The sequence below is a fragment of the Coenobita brevimanus genome, chromosome 64 (assembly GCF_032717465.1).
Source record: "Coenobita brevimanus isolate Jiangsu-jjx chromosome 64, ASM3271746v2, whole genome shotgun sequence".
In the NCBI taxonomy this organism is placed as follows: Eukaryota; Metazoa; Arthropoda; class Malacostraca; order Decapoda; family Coenobitidae; genus Coenobita; species Coenobita brevimanus.
In genome coordinates, this window is record NC_137017.1 from 24,726,613 (window position 1) to 24,753,179 (window position 26,567).

The 26,567-nt window shown below is 42.3% G+C and overlaps 1 protein-coding gene across 1 annotated transcript in view; it reads left to right on the forward strand.

The window, feature by feature from the left end:
* Window positions 1–15,879: 15,879 nt before the first annotated feature.
* LOC145404709 (uncharacterized) overlaps window positions 15,880–26,567 on the forward strand; it is a 159,137-nt gene continuing 148,449 nt past the window's right edge. The window contains exon 1 of the mRNA XM_080276260.1: window positions 15,880–15,934. Within this exon, the coding sequence (XP_080132386.1) occupies window positions 15,880–15,934 (55 nt within the window). The remainder of the gene's footprint in view (window positions 15,935–26,567) is intronic.

The window sequence follows — 26,567 nt, forward strand, 5'->3', positions numbered from 1 at the left end:
ACACACACACACACACACACACACACACACACTCCTCCCATCTCATACTGACACACATTCCCCAATCACAGGCCAGTATTTTTATCTTTTTCCAGCACTTTTTTTTTTTTTATCGAGCCAGCGAGGGAAATTGAAGTCAAACAAATTACGAGAATTCGGTAAACTTGTTCCAAATTGCAATTACTTGGCCGTGCAAACTCTGGACGAGAACCAAAGCAGTCTAGAAGATGAGAGAGAGAGAGAGAGAGAGAGAGAGAGCATAATCAACTTAGCAGAGGACAGGTGTATTAAAAGAAACTCCATTCTCTCTTCAACCCCTCCTCACCAGGGAACTTAATGCATAATGTTCGTCCTGGGAGGGAAAGGGCCTTCTACCGAGGAAAGTAAATAATTATGTGTTTTGGCTTCTCGCACTAAAATCTGAAACTATATGGGTCTGGTATAGATGGGACAGATTGTCTTCTGTTCACTCTCAAGTTTTCTCATCACACACACGCATACAGAAAGCCAGCGTGTGTATGGTTTCTGTCGGTGTTAATTTACCAAGTGTGTTATCAGTCTATTGGAAGAAAGTGAGGTAAAAAATACGTGAGAAATTCGTGAAGTATGCATAGAACTTCGTGAAAACTTTTGTAAGGTTATTCATGTGATTTTCAAAGCAAGGATGTGGGAGTGAGGATGCATTTCGGGATTGTGTTGGGAGATTGTGTGGGATGGGACTGTCGGCAGGGATGGGGATAGGGTGTGGAATGAAGACAAAGGTGAGGAGTGAGTAAAAGTGACTGGTGTGCGGGTAAGGGTAAGGTTGAAGAGTGGGATGGGGTGATGGGGGGGTGAGAGTAAGGATGCAGGTGGGGGTGAGGGTGAGGGTGAGGGTGGGGGTGTATTTATCGTAGCGACATCTCAAGGGGCTGCGTAATTAAGAAAATGAATTGCCTAAACCTGTCATGTAACGTTATGGTACTGGTCATGGTTTAAACTCACTCTCTCTCTCTCTCTCTCGTTTAGTTTTGAATATTACGTTTTCCTCCAGTGTGTGTGTGTGTGTGTGTGTGTGTGTGTGTGTGTGTGTGTGTGTGTGTGTGTGTGTGTGTGATAAAGGAAGCCATGAAAGGATCATGACGGTGATAATGAACATATCAGCCAGAGGACATTTTTTTTTTTTCATTTTTGCTTTGCTTTTACCTGGCGACATTTTTCATCAAAGGAAAAACCTGTGTAAGTGAACCGGTTAATGGCTGCTTTTATCCTCCCCCAAAACTTGAAAAATGTCCAAAATTATATAGTCTCGCGGCAGCAAAAATAAAATACGACTCAAAATATATCATCCCTTTCAACAGGTGTAATAAAACGTTCCAACTGGCGTAAGAATAGGGGACTGGATTTTCTCTTTTTCAATGTGTTCGTCATGGAAGGTGGTGGCCAAGTGGTAGAGTAGAGGACCGCTGAAATAAGGACCAAAGATATCAATTTTAGGTTAGGGTAGAGAAAAATTTTGAGATGTGATTTTCGTTGAAGAATGTGTTATCGGACCATTGACGGGACCCTCATATATGACTTTCAAAAACACCCCTGCTAATAAAATCACGCCAATCCTGAGTGACAGCCCTCGTGTGTATGCAGTATGGACGATAAATATTAGTGCCCAAGCGTTGACATGTGAAAGCGTCTGATATGTAGAAGTACTAAAATTCAGGGAACGGAGTATCTAGTCTGTACCCGAGGCTGGATACTCAAACTTTCACGATCACGATTTTACTTCAAATACATAAGAAAATTCAAGTCTTCCTTTAAAGTGGCTACTTTCTTTGGCATTAGTTAAAAAAAAATCTAATTAGGAATGGGCACTGATCGTGAGATGGCATGTGAAAGTGCCAGAATATGAGAAGAGTGTGACAAATGGTATACCCCTTCACAGTAAGCAGATTAAAGAAGGTAAGTTGGATCTGTGTGTGTGTGTGTGTGTGTGTGTGTGTGTGTGTGTGTGAGAGAGAGAGAGAGAGAGAGAGAGAGAGAGAGAGAGAGGGAGAGAAGGGGGGGTATTCATTGTTGCTGGTTACCAATACCATAAAAAAAAATTCAGATTAGGAGAGCCATTGATACTGAATGAAATAATGAAATATACGTTTAACCAATTCAACCTAAAAGTCAGTCCGAAGGAAAATAGAATACCGTGAAGATAAATAAATAAAAATAACGTTCTTTGACTGACGGGGTAAAAACAATTCCCTAATCTCTCTCTCTCTCTCTCTCTCTCTCTCTCTCTCTCTGGTGTGTATATCACCTGAAATTACCCGCCAAATGATTCAAAACTCAATCAAGAAAAGGTGTGTAGTTGAAGGCGTTATCAATCACCCGGCATTATTTGCTACCATGCTTCCAGACGTGCTTATTAATTTCAGTGATTTTTCGAGCTGGAGGGATAATCTTTCTTTAATAAACTCTTCAGTACAAGGAAGTGTATTATGCTTTTTTAATCGTGCAACTTCTGAAAAACCTTGTACAGGGGATAAGAAGGACCTTTATTAGTGACGGTGTCAATGGATGTATTTAACTCTTACCTTGTTTCGACCCGTCTCCTTCGACCTGAATAAAATTGGCTGGAGATAAAAGAGGTGATGACACGAAAAAGAAAGATGAGCTGGTCCTTGTGCTCATTTACAACACACTGTCCTAGACAATCTTTCAATTTCCATTCGCCCCACATAACCAAGGTATTTCTAGGAGTAAGCTGCCCCTTCTTACCCCTTCTCAGCACATCGACAACAGCACCACAACCTTCCCGATGAGGTAAAAAAAAATTGAGCATAATTAACCTTTGCTCTTCCTGTCCATTCCTCCAGGGTGAAAAATGCAGGTGCTTTTGTTTTTACCTGGAGCACAAACACATTACACTGGCGCTGAGAAGTAGTGAGGTCGTTGTTATTGTCAGCATATTAGGTCTGTTGTACTCACTAATTAGATTCACCGTCTCTCTCACACACACACACACACACACACACACACACACACACACACACACACACACACACACACACACACACACACACACACACACACACACACACACACACACACACACACACACACACACACACACACACACACACACACACACACACACACACACACACACACACACACACACACACACACACACACACACACACACACACACACACACACACACACACACACACACACACACACACACACACACACACACACACACACACACACACACACACACACACACACACACACACACACACACACACACACACACACACACACACACACACACACACACACACACACACACACACACACACACACACACACACACACACACACACACACACACACACACACACACACACACACACACACACACACACACACACACACACACACACACACACACACACACACACACACACACACACACACACACACACACACACACACACACACACACACACACACACACACACACACACACACACACACACACACACACACACACACACACACACACACACACACACACACACACACACACACACACACACACACACACACACACACACACACACACACACACACACACACACACACACACACACACACACACACACACACACACACACACACACACACACACACACACACACACACACACACACACACACACACACACACACACACACACACACACACACACACACACACACACACACACACACACACACACACACACACACACACACACACACACACACACACACACACACACACACACACACACACACACACACACACACACACACACACACACACACACACACACACACACACACACACACACACACACACACACACACACACACACACACACACACACACACACACACACACACACACACACACACACACACACACACACACACACACACACACACACACACACACACACACACACACACACACACACACACACACACACACACACACACACACACACACACACACACACACACACACACACACACACACACACACACACACACACACACACACACACACACACACACACACACACACACACACACACACACACACACACACACACACACACACACACACACACACACACACACACACACACACACACACACACACACACACACACACACACACACACACACACACACACACACACACACACACACACACACACACACACACACACACACACACACACACACACACACACACACACACACACACCTCTTACCCTTTCTCCCTCTCTCATCCCCCTACCCTTTCTTCCCACACCCCTTTTCCTCCCTTCTCCCACCAAATCCAACCATCCTTTCCTTTCCCCTCCCTCGCTTTCCTTCTCCTCTCCCCCCTCGCCCCCTCCATCCCCCACCCCTCCCCCCAGCACATAATTGCGTCCCCAGTGTCCTTATTGGTCCATTTACGCTGGAGTGAACGGGGTCCTTATCAAGTGGACGAGGACATGTGGGTTTAAAAAAAAGTGGATGGAAGTTAAGTGTAATGGGTCTAGGTATTGCTTTTGGTGACTGGAAATTAAGAGAAAAAATTGAGGTAAAAATGAAAGTGAGTGATGGTGAGAGTTTGAGTTTGTGTGTGTGTGTGTGTGTGTGTGTGTGTGTGTGTGTGTGTGTGTGTGTGTGTGTGTGTGTGTGTGTGTGTGTGCGTGCGCGCTTGTCTTTGTAATTGTGTCTCTTTGTGTTTATTAAATTGTGTGTATCAAAATTCAGCAAGTTTAAATAAAGTCACATTGCAAAAGAAGAGAAAACCTGTGCTGTTACTGTTTATTTCTTCGTGTTTGTGAGAGTGTTCGCTACTGTCAAGAAAAAGGAAAATCCGTTACAGTCATGAAAGAGGGGTTTGTGCTGGCGAGTTTTTCTGTGTGTGTGTGTGTGTGTGTGTGTGTGTGTGTGTGTGTGTGTGTGTGAATCTACTTCCTGCTGCTGCTGATATTCCTGCCAAATGAGGATAATAGGTCAATAAAGGGGTGGATAAGTCCCGTATGAAAGAAGGTAGGTCCATGGTGGGAATAGGTTCTTATGCAAAATGGACCCCAAGTGGGAAAATAGGTCCTCTGGGTAATCACTGGTCCATGGAGATATGCTATAGGTCCATGGAAGGAAACTGGTCCATGTTGGGAATGTGGGTCTTCCAGGGACAAAAAGTGGTCCATCGAGAGACAGATCTATGGTAGGAATTTGCCTATGTGGGAAAATTAAGTCCATTATGGGATAGATCCATGGAAAAATAATGACCCAAGTGGTATAGTAAGTCGAATGAGTAAAAACAGGTCCACTGAGGTGAAAGTTTCATGGGAAAAATAGGTCCACTGGGAAATTGGATGTGGGAACGAATCTATGGGATAAAATACATGTAAGTAGGTGGTTAGTTGACGCCTAGGATGTGTGTGTGCGACAGGCTTATGTTGCTTTGAACATTTAAAGGTCGTATGGATAAGAGCCGTAGATAGCACTGACTCCCGAGCTGAACACATTTATTGCCGAAAAATATGAAAAGCTGCCTAATTGTTTGCCTCTCACCCAAATCACGGAAAGTATAAGATATACATCTATTCATGAAAATAGTCACATTTCCCTTACCAATGAAGATAGTTTTTTTTTTTTTTCCTGAGATCCGTTCACGGTTTTTAGTCCTTCTCACTCTTTTCCTTCCAGGTCAGACTGATAGATTCTTGCTTTACTCTCCATACCTTCAACTTACAGGCATCATAGAAGAAGTCTTCTTTGTGAGGCTCGAGAGGACCGTCACAACCTTTGCCCTTTGCTCTGTTCTGTTCTCCTTTGCACTCCTTTATAAACTTTTTGAGTTATTAGTGTAGATTACTGTCAGCCTGTACTGTCATCATCATCATCATCATCATCGTCGTCGTCGTCGTCGTTTTCATCATCATCTTCATCATTCTGGGATGATTTAACAGTTTTTGGAATGGTTAACTTTGATGAGGTAATGATATGAAGCGAGATTATTATGTGAGACGAGATGAGACGAGGCAAGATAAGGAAAGGTGAGATGATGTAAGATGAGATTTAATCCAGTTAGATGAGGTGAGAGGTGAGGTTGGGTAAGATGATATTAGGTGAGATGAGGTGAGGAAGGTATAATTAGGTGAGGTGAGGTGAGGTGAGGGTGGGCAAGGTAATATGAGATGACGTGAGGTTGGATTAGGTAATATTAGGTAAGGTAAGATGTGACTGGATAAAGTGGTAGATAAGGTGAGGGTGTGTAAGATAATATGTTAAATTCGGTGATGTGAGGCAAATCGAGAGTAGACTAGGGAAGACTGTGTTAGGTTAGGAATGTTAGATCCAGTTAGGAAAGAGTTCTAGTGCTCCTGGTAGGCCCAAGGGAACACAAACCTTTAAGTTCCATCCCCATCACCATTGCCCCGCCACAGTTGTCTCTCCAGCACTCAAAAACCTTGTTGTTATTCCCAGGAAAGACGCACTGACAATAGGAAAACACCAAGACAAAAACAACACCCGCTGCACAACTCCTGCCAGAGAGAGAGAGAGAGAGAGAGAGAGAGAGAGAGAGAGAGAGACCTTGAGGAGGGGAGCGGGGGGAGTAAGGAAAGGAAATGAAAGAGGCACGGATGGAGTGAGGGAGGGAGGAGGTTAAGAAAAGGATAGATAGGGAGGGAGGGAGAAAGGAAGGGAAAGGAGGAAGGGAAGGGAGAAGAGGAATAAGAACAAGGGAAGGGCAAGAGGAACGGAGGTAGAGAGGTTAGTTAAGTCATTTTGCTAATAGGAGGGGCTTGATATGTCCTTCATAGACCTCTTCACTACAGGACGTCTCTCTTGATACGAATAAAAACATCTATTGGTAGCAATAATGAAGCAGCAAATACATAATCGTACTGTGATGATATACACACATTTCAGCGGCAAAATATGCGTACCCACCCAAACCATGTCCACCACCCCAACACATCCCAATAGGTGTCCTTCATTTGACGCAATACATTCCTCAGACACATACCAGATGCACCCAAGAAACACAGCACACGCTATCTATCTATTGCCAGACGCCTCAATCCCGTTTGGGTGGCCACAAACAAATCGCCTCCAAGTCGCCCTGTTGCCCACTATTTCACTGCCCTGCTCCCAACTCACACCCCCCTCTCTCATATACCTCTCCACCCCATCCCTCCATCTCATCCTCGGCCTCCCCCTCCTTCTTCCCCCCCTCCACCTCACTCACATACACTCTCTTCGTCAGTCTTTCACCCTCCATCCTCTCCACATGGCCAAACCACCTCAGTGTGTTCCTCATAACGCTTCCTATCACATCCACATCAACACCACAACGCTCCTTTATATCCCCATTCGTCAGCCTGTCTCTCCATGTGACTCCACAGGCTCCTCTTAAATAACTCATTTCCACTGCTCTCACTCTTGACTTGTGTCCTTCCAACAACGTCCAAGCTTCACTTCCGTACGTTAGAGTTGGTATCACAATATGGTCATGTAGTAACTTTTTCACTTCCATGCTCACTTCCCTGTTTCTTATCACTGCTTTCAAAGAACCAGCAACCTTTCTTCCCTGTTGTACCCTTTCAAGCACTTCACCCTCCAAACCTCCATCCTTACTCATCACTCTACCCAAGTACTTAAACGTACTCACATTTTCCAATTCCTCACCATCCAACCTCGCTGTACATTCACTGACTTCACCTCTCTCAAAGACCATCACTGTACTCTTCCCTACATTCACCTTTAGATTCCGTTTCTTACACACTCTCTCAAACTCATCCACCAAGCCTTGCAGCTCCCCTTCGTCTTCACTCAACAACACAGTATCATCTGCAAACAACAGTACAGGGAGTTTCCAAACACTATCCTCTCTCACCAGGGCCACTCCAACATCCACTACCCTACCTTGTACCTCTTTTATTACCTCATCCATGTACAGATTGAACAACCATGGAGACATGACACATACTGTTTCAAACCAACTTTCAAAGAGAAAAATTCACTTAGTTCACCATCCACACGCACTGCAGCCTTCGCACCATCGTACATACTCTTCACAGCATTCAACAACTTCCCATCTACTCCATATATTCTTAACATTTTCCACAATCCTTGTCTATCCACCCTGTCATATGCTTTCTCCAAATCCATGAAAGCCGCATACAACTTCTTTCCCTTCTCTAGAAACTTTTCCACTAAAGATCTAAGAATGAATATCTGATCTACACAACCTCTTCCCTTCTTAAAGCCTCCCTGTTCTTCTCCAACTAATTTCTCTGTTCTTCCTCTAACTCTGTCAATAAGTATCCTACCATACACTTTTCTTATTATACTAAGAAGACAAATGCCCCTATGATTACCACACACTTCTTTTTCCCCTTTTCCTTTGTACAAGGGAATAATTATACCTGACTTCCTATCCTCCGGGACTCTACCTTCCTCCCAGGCCAATCTGCACATCTTCCACATCCATTCTACTACTATCTCTCCCCCATGCTTCAGCATTTCACCACACACTCCATCAATTCCTGGGGCTTTCCCCGATTTAACTTTCTTCATTGCTTCCACAACTTCTATCCTACTGATTTCTTCCTGTCTTCTCACCTCCCTCCTTCTCCCAGCCATTCCCCAGCCACTTATACTCGCATTACTTCCATCCTCTACGTTCAACAATTCCTTAAAGTGTTCTCTCCATCTGCTTACTTTTTCTCCCTTCTCCACTAGTAATCTACCATTTTTATCTTTCACTCCCCTGCTAACTTCACTTCCACCCTGTCTTACTCTTTTCACCCCTCTCCAGAACATTTTCTTACAGTCCCTCCACTTTACACTCAAATTCCTTCCAAATTCCTCATGCACTCTCTTCTTACTCTCTCTTACTAATCTTTTCACCTCTCTCTTTCTCTCTACATATAACTCTCTCTTCCGCCTCTCAACTTCTACCACGCCCCTATTTCTCATCCATTCATTGTATGCTTTCTTCTTTTGTGCCACAGCCTTGTTTCACCTCTTAAGTCCACCACGCTGTTACTTGCACAGTACACGCACGTACATAAAACTCTGCGGTTGTAACATTCCAAATTTCATCTTTCAAAGCTGTGCAACCCTGTCAGTCCTCTCCCAGCATTGTATCCTGCCTTCCATATTTCGCATTCCTCCCTAAACAAGAGAGAGCAACCTTTCTTGTCATACTTTTGTTGTCTCATTCCTGTTCCTGTCACATAAAATGATCTCATGTGGCACCTTCCACTGTCACAGCCGGCAGAGAGGTGTTGGAGAACTTTTGCTTGTGACTATACACTGAAGAAGTAAGAAACACATTTAGCGACACACACTGGACTTTGTCGCCCCTGTGGGTGAGGAGAGAGAGAGAGAGAGAGAGAGAGAGAGAGAGAGAGCGCTATATTATCAAAAGATTTTACTCGCCCTAATTCTCTCTGTATGATGCCTTATAGGTGTTACTCCTAATAGGGCCAGACTCACTCTTTCTCTCTCTCTCTCTCTCTCTCTCTCTCTCTCTCTCTCTCTCTCTATCTATCTATCTATCTATCTGTCTATCTATTTATCCCTATCTCTATCTCTCTCTCTTTTACTCCGTCTGAAGGACGGATGTTCCTCCTGCGACCCTTACTTGTCCAGGTACCAGACCCCATGAGGAAAGCAGGAGGATGGATGAGAGAGAGAGAGAGAGAGAGAGAGAGAGAGAGAGAGAGAGAGAGGGAGAGAGAGAGAGAGAGAGAGAGAGAGAGAGAGAGAGAGAGAGAGAGAGAGAGAGAGAGATGGATGAGAGAGAGAGAGAGAGAGAGAGAGAGAGAGAGAGAGAGAGAGAGAGAGAGAGAGAGAGAGAGACCTATACCCAGGATATTCGTTTACTGTCCTCCAGTCTTTCCAACATAAGATTATTTCAAATATTAACCATTCCGACACCAACGCATCCTAATCTAGCCCATTCTAACCTATCCTGTCCTAACCTTACCTATCTTAACCTAGCCTATCCTAGCTTAACCTAACCTAGCGTCGCCTACTCAAACCTATTCTATCACGAACGGAAAGAATATAAATGCAATGTGTGGACTTGGTAACTTACTACGATGCTGGCTTGCTATCAAATGCGGCATAACAACAAAGATTCATTCATCTATGAAATGTCACAAAGCCTGCTAGTATATCCAGGTATGAAAGGTCAGGTACGAATAATATAGGAGTTAATTTTCTCATGAATGAAAAGCACTGTTGCAGCTACAAAATACTTAGAAGAAACCTGTAAAGAAATCTGAACGGTTGGTACGCTCGTTCTGGTTATTGTTGTTGACCATATACTCTGTGTGTCCGGACAGATCCATTAAGCACAGGAAGCAACCGCACCTGTAGGGTTGTCCCATGTACTGAACGACGTTCTCTTGTGGCTGACAGCGCCTCACCACAGCAGCGCGTGGGGAATAGTGTGGAGGTTTGATTCCTGGATGAACGTCGCATTAGCGTCTCCACCCAGTTAGTAAGGGTCTCCACTTCACCCCACAAATTGGCTACATGGTTTTAACCCAGCATTGTAAATGCTGATCCCCGTAAACTTAAATTTTACCGAAAACATATCTTCTGGGAATGTATAACTAAGAACTGGGATTCTGGCTGTGTTAGAAATAAAGACAGGCATACTGTAGCTTGTTAGCTCACGCATGATTCCTACTTTCGGGAAACCCTCCTACCCAAACGTCAGGCGACCAACAATTGTGAATACCTTGTAACGTAAGGTAATACAAAATAATAACTCCTTTACAGAGTACTAAGATTCAACGAAATGCCTGTAGGTAGGTAAGGAGTACCAGCGTGTGATGGCGGGAAGAAGGTAACGTCGTAGCTGGGGCGCGCAGGAAGTTGAGTGCTCTGGGTCGCCTTCAGAGCTACGTGTATGAACGAGCTCAGTGTGTGCTGAACCATGGCGTCGGTAGGGTGTGTGTTTTGTACGCTCCTCCTCTCGCCCTCGCTCAGTCTGTCCTCTCGTCTCGTGGCCAGAAGCACCTAAATCCCCCAAAGTTTGTTCCCCCTTTTTTTTTTTCCTGATTGGATGCGTTCAAGTCTCCTCTGAGGGATTTTCGTAAGATGTTGACTTTTTGTGCAGGATTTGGGTATTGACAAAAAAGTTTGGCGAAAGTTTCAATTCGCGCCCTAGTGGAAAGTTTTAATTGAGGTGGCAGGAAGTAAAGGTATTTTTATCGAAGGTGTTGGGGTTGTATGCTAAAAAACAAAACTGGATGCTATGAAAGTGTTATCAGTGCAGTTACGGGTCGTGTTCCAGGGAAAGACTGGGACTTAACACACATTAGCTGACTCTCTTGACACCCCTTCAGGCAGTGAGGCATTAAATCATTTACTACTAAAGGAATCTATACCGGATGAATAAGAATCAGGATCAGTATCAGGTGAATTAAAAATCATCTGGTGCGAGTAAGGATGAAGCATAAAGGGAGTCATCGCACTGAAGTGGTTGATGAAGATTGCTTATACCTTCGCCACCAGTCACCTCTACGCTAAATACGATCGCCTACCGGAAGCAAGACGAGTACACAAGACATCCTTCTACTGAAAGGATAAACAGGGTGTCCTCGTGCTCGGTACAGGTTGAGAGAAGAGTGAACAAAAAAAAAAAAAAAATCGAAGTGCTGTGAACTGTTTATAAAGATCCCACATTGAGGTGAGCACACACACACACACACACACACACACACACACACACACACACACACACACACACGTCGAAGCTACCGGTCAGTCGGTTAATCAGCCTCATTTCGTAATTTCACACACACACACACACACACACACACACACACACACTTACACACACACACGCACACACACACACACACGCACACACACACACACACACACACACACACACACACACACACACACACACACACACACACAACGTCGAAGCTACCGGTCAGTCGGTCAATCACCTTCATTTCGTAATTTTACACACACACACACACACACACACACACACGTCGAAGCTACCGGTCAGTCGGTCAATCACCTTACACACACACACACACGCACACACACACACACACGTCGAAGCTACCGGTCAGTCAGTTAATCACCTTCATTTCGTAATTTTACACACACACACACACACAACGTCGAAGCTACCGGTCAGTCGGTCAATCACCTTCATTTCGTAATTTTACACACACACACACACACACACACACACACACACACACACACACACACACACAAAGTCGGATCTACCAGTCAGCCAGGTTCAACACACACATACAAACAAGCCATAACAATTAGTCACCTTAAACAGCTGTTAATATAATCGTCGGATATTAACTGTACTTACGTTTTTATTTATCCTAGACCAAAACGGTAATCTTGATCTTATAATTTGGTGCACGTAGTTTCTGCCGAGTATAATGAAATTTTATTACGTCAGTTGAAATTATGAGAAGTAGATAATTTGTAGGAAAAGGGTTAAAGAGGTGCTTGTTGTTTATGTGTCTTCGTTTTGGTTGGTGATTGGCTGAGACTATGAAGTGACTGATTATTTCACCCCAAACTTCTGTGTGAAAAAGAAAGGTAGATGAAGACGCTAAGAAATGTAATAAGCGAGAATAAGTGAGAGAAATCGACACAAAGGAACATACCGCAGAAAAAGAATTATATAAAATAAAATAGTATTTGACGAGGCTGATACTAACTTTCCCCTAAGTAAAAGGAAACTAAGAAGCATAGAAAAGGAAACTTAGGAACAGACGTTAAGGAAATGGGAAACTCGTGAGAAAAGTATTAGAAACAGAGCCTATAAAGCTATTATAAGAATGAAAAGGGCGAACTCTAAAATTACTACATGATAGGAGACAGTGAATAGCTTCCGTATACGAGATAAGGAGAATTACAACATAATAAAGCATTTAAGAATAACAGTAAAGGAGGTAAGGGAAAAATATACGAAGCCCTATACATCAGTTATCTTATGGGGTGAGTGGACTAAGAAAATTAACAGAGATACATAAGCAAGAGACAAAAATTACCCTAAAAAGAAGTATAGGTGTACATCAAACTTCCTTAAAAAACTAAAAAGACTACTGAGAATAGGATAAGCACAGTTCATACATCATAAGAAATTGTAGAGTTTAATTTCACGTGAGAAATAAGAGGAAAGTGGATCACTGTGAGAAAAATATAAGAAGGGACAGACGTTAACTTCAAGGAGCGAAGATAAAAGGAAATGGAGACTTAGAAAGATAGAAAAAGGATAATAGAAAAATGTAAGAAAAAAAAAAAGATATAGAAAGCCATGTACAAGTAAAGGAAAAACTTTATGAAAATAGAAAACAGAAACTAACACTTAAAAACGAAACGCAGGACTCCAAGAATAAGGAAGAACTAGCACTAAAAGAAATAATATAAAAAAATAAAAAGAAGAAAATTCACAGAGGAAGAAATCAACAATGGTTCTTAAGGGGGCTTATTAGCGGCATCACTCCTTCATAACCATCACGGACAGCATCGTCCTCCAGATATAAGAAAAAGCGAAAGGAAAGCCGGAATTAGAGTCATACTGAAGCGAAAGCCGTTGTTAAAAAAGAAAACTGGATGAAGAAAAGTAACATAAATTAAGCCGAAAAAAATACATCCTGGAAAGCTCACAGATGAGGTGAAGAAATAACGCGTCTAAACTCAGAGCGGAGATAGGAAATAACTCACTGAAGTAAGGCTATAAACGGACATAACAGTAAACAGAACTAAGCTAGTAGAAAAAAAAACAGCAGAGAAAACTAACAGATCGAAAGATCAAGAAATTAATGCTTGAAGAAAGGGGAAACAAGAAAATAACCCAAAGAAATAAATATAAATCCTGAAATAACAGTAAAACATAAGGTAATGGAAGTAATAGGAAAAACATATCAACGAAGCCTAACAACATCTAGTAAAATTCACACAGAACATAACCAAGAGAACATCAACTGGGATCCCGAAGTTGTCCTATCCAGCTGTGCGGCTCCTGTCACACAACCATCACGGGCAGCTCCTTCATCCTGAGGGGAGAAAAGTTTGGGTTGACACTGTAACAGAGAAAGCCTAGCGCGGTGAGGATATAAAAAAAGAACAATATCTATAGGAAGCGATATTCACAGACGTAGAGAGAAAGCAGAAACAAAACCCACATAAAGACAAGGTAAAATATTATTACAACTCGAATGAAAGGAAACGAAAAACTCCGACGAGAATCAAGGAAGCGACGCCAGAATAATAGGACACAGAAAACACACAGAAACAAGAGACTGAAAACTAAATTATAAGGAAAAATAGTAAAAAAATAAAGAAAAGATAGAAGATTGATAAATACCGTGAAATCAAGAGTTCGCCAACTAATTTTCTCGGCTGCACCATTTCTCATCACCAGCCACATTGGACAGCCTGGTCAGAAGCTTCCTCCTGCCCCAGCTTCAACAAATAAGGAAAATAATAGTAAAGAAAAACTCACAGAACAACCTGGAGAAATAATAAAATAAAACAGAAGGGAGTCTGAAATAAGGACTAAGAGTGGGACGCAGATATAATAAGACAGAAATAAAGATCTATCTATCTATCTATTGCCAGACGCCTCAATCCCGTTTGGGGTGGCCACAAACAAATCGCCTCCAAGTCGCCCTGTCCCCCGCCATTTCACTCCCCTGCTCCCAACTCACACCCCCCTCTCTCATATACCTCTCCACCCCATCTCTCCATCTCATCCTCGGCCTCCCCCTCCCTCTTTCCCCCTCCACCTCACTCACATACACTCTCTTCGTCAGTCTTTCACCCTCCATCCTCTCCACATGGCCAAACCACCTCAGTGGCTCAGAAATTAGCGGAAAGTATACAAAATCAACGAGAACAAAAGAAAATATCACACTTACATTTACAGAAAGAAATAAGTTCGTTCCAATTTCTTCACGAGTTTTAAAGCTGTAACGTACTATAGATACATATATTCTGTAAGAACTAAATTTAGTATTCAAACGGGAGGTGGAGATCGGAAGCATATTTTTGCCTCAATATTGTGTGGTTGACAGGCATTAATCAGTCTTGACCAACTACAAGAAAAGTAAGATATAAAAACGCCATACCAAAGAAGTCTGAGTGTAGTTTTCAAGTTGTGCTGACGGCCGTAGCCTTGGATAGTGTGGGCAGTCTCTTCCTCCCTCGACAGTGATTGCGGCAGACAGAATACTCACAGAAATAAATAAATAAATAAACACAGTAAAAAATAAATATATGATTCTAGGCAAGCGTCTCTACCCAAATCTGTCGTCAGCTAAAGGAAAGAAAGCGTGGATGACGAAATGAAATATACATAATAATACTAGGAAGCGAAAGTTAGAGTAGTACGAGGAAAACTGAAAACAGGGCTAAACGGAAAAATTGCCTAAGTTGCTAGTGGAAGCAGAGTAAATAAAAAAAAAAAGAAAAACATAAGTTGAAAAAATTATACGAGTATAAAAAGAGGAGGCAGAAAATACTCACAAATAAGGGGTATATAAAATAGATAACAGGGAACAGATAACATAACAGAAGGAAGTAAAAGACAAAAGCTAAGAAAACCGAAAAATCTACCGTCAGTGGAAAGATTTTGGAATGCAGATTATAGACGGGAAAACTGCAGGTGAAAAAAAGGAGATACAGGAGAAACTCGAATTTAAACAGAGAGTCAGCTGTATCCCCGAACTTATCATTTAAGTTCTGGTCTCAATGCCAGAAGTAAATACCTAGGAAAGAAAATTATTGCAACGCCGTATCTTCTGCGTCGTGTCTTGCCCCCGTCGCAACCATGGACGGCGTCAGCATTGTGTTGGTGCTGCTGCTTCTCCTCCAGCGATTGACAGGTGAGCCCCAACGCTTTGCTCAGGCTGGCCAAGTTCTGACAGGGACAAAGTTTGGGTGCTCGTCTTTACGGCCTTGTCTGTGTTGTTCCCGACGCTTCTTTATGGACGGCCTGTTTGTGGCCTGGGGGAGGTGGGGGTCTCTCTCTCTCTCTCTCTCTCCCTGGGCTTGCATGCTTTTTTCTGTATATATTTTGCCATTGTGTCCTTTCGGGAATTTTCGCTTATGGATTTTTAGGCCGTTTTTCTCAGAGATTTGTATATATAGATATATATAGTGTGTGTGTGATCTTCCTTACCAGGTATTGCTTCGTGTATGTGTTCTTCGTCGACCATTTGAGAGAGAGAGAGAGAGAGAGAGTTTTGTGTTTTTCTACCTACCAGTTTTTTCATCAGCATTTGTAAAGAGAGAAAAAAGGCATTAATGAGGGCTTGTGTTCTTCCCGTTTTCTTTTTTCTACATTTTTTTTGGGGGAAACTTTGCGTGAGACTGAGTAGGAGAGTGCATGGGAGTGAGGTGGTTGGCAGGAGAAGAGGGAGACGGGAAACGAGGTGGAGAGATATGGTGAGAGACTGACTAGGAGAGTGTAACGAAGTGAGGGTTGGGGCGGAGAGGGAGGCCGAGAGTGAGGTGGAGATAAAGTGAGGGTTTGACTAGGACGATGTAAGAAAGTGAGGGTTGGGGGGTGAAGGAGGGAGAGACCAAGGACGAGGTGGAGAGATACAGCGGGAGATTGACTAGGAGAGTATATGAGAGAGGCGGTGGGGAGAAGAAAGGGAGGGAGACCGCGAACGAATTATACACGTTGAGAGACTAACTAGGAGGGCAAGTAAATAAGGTAATTAGGAAGAGAATGAGGTGGAGATTGAGAATGATTCGTCGCCAGGCAAGATTCAGACACATATTACCCCATAGAAGCGATTATATTTATTTTTTCTTGCTTATATCAGGTTATTTTATTTATCTTATGAGACGTACAGAATTTTTAAAAGAATAATTGAAGGTTGTATAAAGTCCTTTAAAGCATTCTTGAAACTGGAAAAAAAAATATCGAGGTTTAGGAGAAAATAAATATATCTTAATTAATCCCTTCTGCTTAATGACATAATATAAGACGATTTTTGCTACCCTGGGACGATTTTATTCAGCTTTTGTAAGGCTTTTCAGACTTAAGGAGCTGGATAAAAGGTGTAATTAACAACGCCACTGCTACAGGTGTGTCCGAAGTAGGGAGAGAGAGAGAGAGAGAGAGAGAGAGAGAGAACAGAATGTAAAATGACGCCATCCAAGCAAAGATGATGACACCTTCAATATCAGCGTGCTCCCCTAATCTTAACAAAACGGTCTCGTTGAAGCAAAATGAAAAATGAAAACACCTCGCAGGGAAGAAGTTAATGAATACTGCATCAACCTCCGCCAGTCAGAAAAGTCTCTCCTGTGCTGAATTTAAGTCTGAAGGTACCAAGAACAAAGAGAAAAAAAAATGTACTCAAAGGCTTAGGCAGTGCTCACAAGCTGGTAATTAACACATTCAGCCTGAGGAGGTCATGTGTGTTTTTTGTCTTGCAAGGTCCATGCGATTTTTTTTTCCAGGTTAGAGGAGACCTTTTGAAACTTGAGGGGTTAGATTTAAACTTTGTTAGCTCCTCTACTAATAGTTCTAAATTAAACAAAACCTATTGAATGTAGAGAGAATAAAATTTGTAATATATACGCCTTGAAGTTGGTGGTAATTTGAAAGGACATACAGAGAAACAGAAATTTGACTTCTCTATCTCCTCTACTAATGGTCTTAAAATGAATAAAATCGACAGGTGGTAGAGAGAATAAAGCTAAAACAAACACCATGAAGCTGGGAATAATTAGAAGGGACATGATGGAGAAACGGAAATTGTGTTACGATCATCATACATTTGTTGAAAGGCTCTTCGGGTTGCGGTGGAGGTCACAAGCTGCCTTTTTTTCTTTTCTTTTTTTCAGGCTGACACCAAACTCCTTCGTTTATAATTCAGTTAAATGCTTGGAGGCAGTGCCGTGAGGGAGTGATGCTGACAGTGACGCATTTGCTCTTTTGTTCGCGCTAAATACAGAAACCGACTGTGACACATGTTTGTCTTTTGTTCAAACTGATTCCAAAAGCTGACAGTGACGCGTTTTTAATCTTTTCCTCAAGCTAATTCGAGAAGCTGACAGTGACGCATATTAGTCTTTTCTCCAAACTAATCACAAAAGCTGACAGAGACGCATTTTTGGTCTTTACTTCAAGTTAATTCCAGAAGCTGACAGTGACGCATTTTGGTCTTTTGTTGAAGCTATTTCCAGAAGCTGACAGTGACGCAGTTTGGTCTGTTGCTCTAGGTAATTCCAGAAGTTTGCAGTGACGCATTTTCAAGCTAATTCCAGATGGTTTTAATTAATCACTTTAGACTATGCTAGAAGGCAGAAACACTGGATTATCTGCATTAATATTCGCATTGGGCAGTACTAGGGGACAAATGCCAAATGATTTTCATATATTACCACTCCAGGCTATGCTAAAGCTAAGAGTTAGAAGTGCTTAGACTATTCTAGATAATATTTATTCGATGAGAAGTGGCAATAAGGGAATTAAATCTCTCTCTCTCTCATATTTATATTTTACGGGGCTATTAAAGGACGATTTCAGTCAACTTCATCTCTAAATGATAAAGGGGGAGAAGGAAAATACTCTTCAGTTCAATATCGTCTTAAAATGGCTTTTCCTTGCTGCCTCCAGACGATTTTATTTCATTTGGAAGAAGGGTTAATTTTGGTGTCTATCGACTGCACGAGCAAAACCATCTTCCTCTTAATTCGTCTAACATCAACTGGTTATTCTTGAGGTAATTTCCTTTAATGAGCTTAGTGGCTATTATTCTCGACGGTTAAGAAAGCTCCCTAACACCTCTTCCTTAGCGATTTATTTTTGGATGGCTGGCTAATATCGTTTTGTTCGCTATTTATGGAGAGTATGGTGATGTTAGGATGAATAACTTAAAAAAGGACGGCAAGGTGTAATAGGCAGGATAAATCAGTTAGGAATAGGTGTTATGGAGCCCCTTTAACGACGAGAATACTACCCACAGTGTGTATTCTAAGCATGTTTATTTAGTACTTATTATTAGCGCTAGAATGTACCGAAGTTCGCTACATTATTCACGGGACATCGTGTATAAGTGAATGTATGACTGATGAACGAATTGATCTATGAGTGTTTCAGTGGGAATTCAGATGATAATTTCTCTGTATCATCAACAACATCACCATCATCAACCACAACAAAAATCACCATCGTCGTCACCATCATCAACATCAATATCAACACCAAAAATCATCATCATCATCATCATCATCATCATCATTATTATCACCATCAACAACAACAACAAGAACAAAAATTACCATCATCATCATCATCATCATCATATCATCATAACTTTCTTTCCGATATGTTCCGTAATTCCAGCTACTTCACATATCGATATACATAATTCTTCCTAACACCAGAAATTCCTGTTCAGCTTTATAAATACTTTTCGACCTGGTGGGGTGAGTTACAGCCTTCATTAATCTTTTCACCTCGAGGGAGCTCTAGTAAACTATACAAAATTTTAAAAACTTTCGGGTCGTAGCAAGAATTTGTATAAAAAAAAAAATGTTTGCGGGCTGAAGAGGTTACGGCTGATGATTATGATAACAGGTGTGAATTGTTGATATACCTGCTTATAACCCTGACATTCTTTTCGTTTCAGGTAAATTCTTGTCGATGGTTTTTCTACTCGCGTATGTAAGTATTAAGTTCATCCAGTCTGTCCCCACTCCGCTGTTTTTACACATTATTTGACCTATTTCGAAATTTCACATATTTTACACGATTTTATTATTATTATTATTATTGTTATTATTATTATTTACCACTACTACTATTGCTACTACTACTACTACTACTACTATTACGTCTACCACATTTATTTGTTCCACATGGGATCACCAGACGCCTTAATCCCATAAGGGGAGGCCACAAACAAATCGCATCCATATCACCCTTTTCTCTATCATCTGTCTGCCCTCTATCCAACTCAGACTCCCATCCCTCATATACCTCTCCACCCCATCCCTCCACCTTAACCCCTGTCTCGCCCTGCCTCTTCCCCTGTGCTGTAAATCGGGAAGCAAATGCCTGTTATTATCGGTGTGGGAGTGCTAAAATTCACCAATAATCGGTATCGTATCGGAATCGGCTTCTACTTACGTGGTTTATGCTTTCCAGTAAACACATACCGGTAAGATCAGTAGCATTTTTCTTCAGTTACATATCTGTATATAAACTGTTAATAGTAGGCAAAGTTATCTGATACAAAGTGAATGTCATTTTCACTATGGATGATGGAAATATTGGTTGTCCCAGTTCAACTTACCAGTTAGAGGTGTGAAAGCCACTGTCTTGAAGTTGGTGATGTGAGAGTTGTGTGCACAGATTTGATTAATTTCATTCGTAAAAATAGTCTCGTGTCATAATTTTACAGATTTTAATATATAATAGGCTACGCGCAACATGTAAGGTGCAAACCACGAATCCTTGCTGGTGGGTGAGAGAGGAATTAACATTTGAAGGTACAGATGCAGGCACAAATCCTTATCCACTACATAACGATGAATAATAACACAGTGAGCAATGATTCCTGAAACCCAGTGAGGCGATCTTCAAAGCCCAATACACTTCTCAAAATATCATGTGAAGGTTCCATAACTGTTCTACGCAAAAGTGGAACGAATTTATTGTACGGAACTGTACCTCCCCCAAATACCTAAATGAAACAGAGTTAGAAAAAAAGACCAAACAGAGATGTGTGATAGGAAACGATCAACTCTTCAGCTCAGCTCCACCCAGCATCGCCAAGTCAGGATCGAACCCGTGACCATCAAGAATTTACTGTCGTCTTTCCCGGAGATGAGATAGGTCCTGCTTCGTTGATCGTCTGTTGTATATATTGGTGTGTGTGTGTGTGTGTGTGTGTGTGTGTGTGTGTGTGTGTGTGTGTGTCGAGAGAGAGAGAGAGAGTGTTCGTGTTGTTGATAATGCTGAACTGAATAGAGGTTTTGGTAGCTGTGATAGACGTAATAGATATGTTGGTGGACGGATGCTTTGATCATGCATGTGTGTGTGTGTGTGTATGTGTGTGTGTGTGTGTGTGTGTGTGTGTGTGTGTGTGTGTGTGTTCAGGTATGTATGTATGCTTTATGTATTTATGTATATATGTGTAATTGTCCCAGTGTGTGTTCAGGTATGTATGTTGCCTACTGTACGGTATGTATATATGTATGTATGTGATATTGTCAATATATGTTTGTTTGTACGTGTAAATTTACGTCTGTATGGTGTATGTAAATGAATGCTTGTCTATATGTTAGTACATGTATGAATGCATTTTATATGTTTGTGTATGTATGTGTATATGTTGCGGTATTACACCCAGATTTCCAGTTGCACATCAAAGTGCAGTTCTTCATGTTGCCAGCTGGATTTTTTTTTTTATGCGAGAAAGAAGGAACCAAAGGCCATGAGCCCGCAGTTAACAGTTCCCTCCAAGAGAAAAACAAAATACAATAGAGAGCCAAATTCAAGATCCGATCATTCTGAGATACCTGGACACACTGCGTTTGAAAGACTGGAGATCATAGGCAGCAGGAAATACAGACTGAGGGAGACAGTTCCAGAGCTGACCTGTTGCATAAATGAAAGACTGTGAGTAACGGTTAACTCTTGCATTAGAGAGTTGGACAGAAAAGGGATGAGAGTTTGCTGCCAGACGGGTGCTACGCGCCCGTCGTAGAGGTGGAGGAATGCAAGCAGACAGTTCAGAGGAGCAGTGACCATTAAAGTAGCGATAGAAAAGAGATAAAGATGAAACAGTGCGGCGAAGAGACAGAGGTTGAAGGGAGTCAGTAAGAGGAGGAGAGTTAATGAGACGAAGAGCCTTTGACTCCACCCCATTGAGAAGAGCTGTATGTGGGGAGCCTCCCCACACATGAGAGTTGTACTCCACACAGGGGCGGATAAAACCCCTGTATAGAGTCAACAATTGTGCAGGGGTAAAGAAAGAGCGGAGTCGGCTTAGCACACCCAATCTCTTGGAAGCAGATTTTACAAGAGATGTAATATGATCTTTCCAAGATAAGTCCCGAGTAAATGAAACCCCAAGCATGTTCAAGGATGATGTAGGATTAAGCTGAATATTATTAAACATTAGTGGGTATACCTGTGGAAGATTTTGTCGGGTTGATAAGTGTAAGAACTGAGTCTTAGATGCATTAAAAACAACCATATTATTTTTACCCCAGTCAGAGATACGAGCCAAGTCAGACATTAGGTGTGCCATAGCCTCATCCCTTGTTTGTTGAAGTAACTGTTGAGATGGGCGTTGCGGGAACCGAATGAAAAGGTGAAGGGTGGAGTCATCAGCGTATGAGTGGATAGGGTTAGATGTACAGTTTAGAAGATCATTGATGAATAAAAGGAAGAGAGTTGGTGATAGGTCAGAGCCCTGAGGAACACCACTGTTGATAGATCTAGGAGAAGAGCGATGGCCGTCTACAACAGCGGCTATAGAACAACCAGAAAGGAAGCTAGCGATGAAGGCACAGATAGAAGGATAGAAACCGTAGGAGGGCAGTTTGGAAATTAAAGATTTATGCCAAACTCGATCGAAAGCCTTTGAGATGTCAAGTGCAATGGCAAAGCTTTCGCCAAAGTCCCGAAAGGAGGATGACCAGGAGTCTGAAAGGTAGGTGAGAAGATCGCCAGTGGAGCGTCCCTGACGGAACCCATACTGACAATCGGAAAGAAGGTTGTGATAGGAAAGATGCCTTAAAATTTTCCTATTGAGAATTGACTTGAAAACTTTTGAAATACAGGATGTGCTAACTAATGCACTTCCGCCTTTCCTAGCCTTAATAAACGTAAGATGTAACTGACAAGGATAACACCATTAAACGTTTCCCCAGGCTTTGACACCCTACCGTCAGTCTACAAGTCATGTAATGTGACTGATTGGCCCTGGATAAATAATACAGTTTAGTTGTTACGGCACTCGACAGCACGGGGGTTGGTCCTAGTCCTGTATTCTCGCCGGTTGAGGAAGTTCTCTATCACCTTTTTCTAAGCGATTTATTTTGCTTATTACACCTTACTGTCCTATTCTCTGTCGTATAAATCCTTCAGACATCGCCATACACGAAGGGAAACTAACGATCAATATCCAAAATATATCGCCAAGTAAGAGGTGCCAGGGAGCTTCCTTGAATTTATACCCTGTTCCCCAGAGATACTGTTGGATGAGTGGGTATTATGAGGAAAGAAAAGTACTTGCATCAACGCCTATCGAGTACACGGTAGGTCAATAAGGCAGGCAAGTAACGTAGACCAAGGCCCGTATTCTCCCCGGTTAATCAAGCTCCCTGACACTTCTTCCTACGCGATTTATTTTGCATATTTCACCTTGCCGTCCTCTTGTGGTACTTAATTCTGATATCACCATACTCTGCATTAACAACGTACAAAATTACATGAGCCAGTCATAACCCAAAATAAATCAATAAGGAAGAGGTGTTATAGAGCTTCTTACCCCCCGAGAATACCGGTCCAAGCCCCAATCTCTCCCTAATGTACGATATGCAACATCGGCATTTCTTACTCTGGAACTGCACCGCTGGGAGAGCATGAACGAGGAAGCATTTTTTTTTTTCTTTTTTTACTGCCTGGGAGACGGCACTGACGAGGAAAGCACCTAAAATCCTATTTATTCCCCTAAAGTACCATACAACCGTCATCGAGCATCCAGGTCCCTGTTTTAGTTCTGCTTGACAGGCAATGTTACATAGAACCCCGCGCCAAAGGTCCTGTGCTTTTACGTCGACGCCGTTATCAAATGTTTATCGCCAACCACTGCGTACCTTAGTGTGTCTTATCACAGATTTGACGTGATATCGCCTTTAGCCTGAGCTTTACCTGATCTGAGCGGACACACACACACACACACACACACACACACACACACACACACTCATTGCTTATACGATATTCATGCTACCTTCGAGCGTTGGCTAATACAGCTTAATAGTGTATCATCCCCTGTGAAAATATCAGAGGCAGGATGTGGCTGCTTGAAGCCTTGCCTCACAAATATTTCATACACACGTATTCCATGCAGAGGGGTACAGTTGCGGCCAATAATCCTTTTACACGTCTTGGATTTCGAACAAAGGAAACGAGTGTCAAACTATTCCATTCAGTTTAAATGTGGCTGTAAAATTTAGCAATATCTCCTTAGGTTTTGACAATGTTTCCAGACAGAGGACCGCTTTGATAGAACGGGCTTGAGTAATACTAGCAGATTGTGGCGTGGCTGATTGTGGTGTGGCAGTATGGTTTGGCAAAGAGTGTTTCAAAGTGTGGTGTGGCAGTGTGGTGGGGCAATGGTGTGGCAGTGTGCTGGGACAGTGTGGTGTGCCAGTGTGCTGGGACAGAGTGTGGTGTGACAGTGTGCTGGCACAGAGTGTGGTGTGGCAGTGTGTAGTGGCAATGTAGTGTGGCAGTGTGGCTTGGCAGTGTGGTATGGCAGAATGGTTTGGAAGAGTATGGTGTGACAATGTGGTTTGGCAAAGGGTGGTGTGGCAGTGTGGTGGGGAAGAGAGAACTGGGACAGTGTGTGGTGTTTACAGCCAACCAACATTGTACAAGCTTCTAATACTGTTAAATTGAACAGTATTGTCACTAGCTTTGTAGATACCTTATTTCCTTTTTCTTATCAGTTTCATGAGTTGTAGTAGTAGTTGTAGTTCCAGGTTTATCCGAAATGAGAACCTAGCTGATTGGAAGCTTATGTTTCTCTCCTCCTGTGGTCCACCATCCTTCTTCTGGGGATAGGGAGGGAACTGAGGGACATTTGTATAACTGGGCAGTGGAGCCATCCAGTTATATCGGTGTCTTCAGAACGTAAAATCCAAAATATATCGCACAGGAAAGGGTGTACTAAATTCTCTGAGGTCAAACGCATTGCGACTCTTTGCTAAGTGAAATTCCCCCGCATTAATATCTTCAGCTTGAGGTCGGATTTTCATATCTGATTAATTTTATCCCCAGGAGATTATATTCAGAGAAGGATATGTATTTCAAAATGGAAAAATTACTTATAGCATTCATTCTTTCACCACCAGGGTATGAATGATGACTAATTAAACGGTCTGATAGTAGCAACAATAAACATCATAAATATGTAATCACGTTGATGAGGCTGACTTTAAAGATTGTGATATGACTGAGTGTATGTGAGCGAGGTGGAGGGGGGAAGAGGGAGGGGGAGGCCGAGGATGAGATGGAGGGATGGGGTGGAGAGGTATATGAGAGACGGGGGTGTGAGTTGGGAGCAGGGGAGTGAAATGGCGGGGGACAGGGCGACTTGGAGGCGATTTGTTTGTGGCCACCCCAAACGGGATTGAGGCGTCTGGCAATAGACAGACAGATAGATTTTTGATACAGAGCACTCCAACACAATGAAACTTTTTATTTTGTTTTCATTCTTGCCACACCACATCATTCTCCTTAAGATATGTTTTGTTTACACTCTCATATTTACCGTACGTTTTATAACAGTTCACAGAAACAGACATTCAATGCGAAACTGCAATGGAAAGAGAAATAGCGGGCAAGGAGGGGGAGGATGGGCGTTTGAGTAAGGTTAGAGTTAATAAATATTGATATGGCGGTGTGTGTGTGTGTGTGTGTGTGTGTGTGTGTGTGTGTGTGTGTGTGTGTGTGTGTGTGTGTGTGTGTGTGTGTGTGTGTGTGTGTGTGTGTGGTAGAAAAAACGGAGGGGAAGATGCAAGCAGTTCAGATGCATCTCAGTTTTGTTGCTACTGAGATGGAAATATGATCTTCAGTGCTACATAGAGGGAGAAGATAACCCATTTATTTGAAAAAAAAAAAAAATTGAGAACCTACAAATTTTAGGCACTGAAATAAAGATGAAAAAGAATATACGAATATTATGATACATTGATATTAAGATGGCTTGACGCATGAAATAGAAAAGATTGGAGGTCATAGGCAAAGGGAATGACATCAATGACAAGTTGCATACATAAAAGACTGAGAATATCGGTGCTCGTGTGTTACAGAGTTGGACAGAGACGGGATGAGTGTGTAGTTAGATGGGTGCTACGTGCCTGCCGTAATGGAGGTGGGTGAGGAGCAGGCGGATCAGAGCAGTGATAAATAAAACAGCGACAGAGGATAGACAAACATACAACATACAGAGAGAGAGAGAGAGAGAGAGAGAGAGAGAATACAATCAACCCCTAACACATGACAGATCCTACCACTCTCCTCTTACGTCTTTGTCTGTCTGTCTGTCATTGTATAGAAACCTAAATGCAATTGTCGCACGTAGACATTGACAGATTCCGTACATAGACATAGATAAAGACAGATAGATAGATAAATAGATAGATACATAGATAGACAGACAGATAGATTGATAGACAGATAGACAGACAGACAGATAGCCAGATAGATAAATGAAGATACGAATAGGTGGTGAAACTTACACCCGAGGTTCT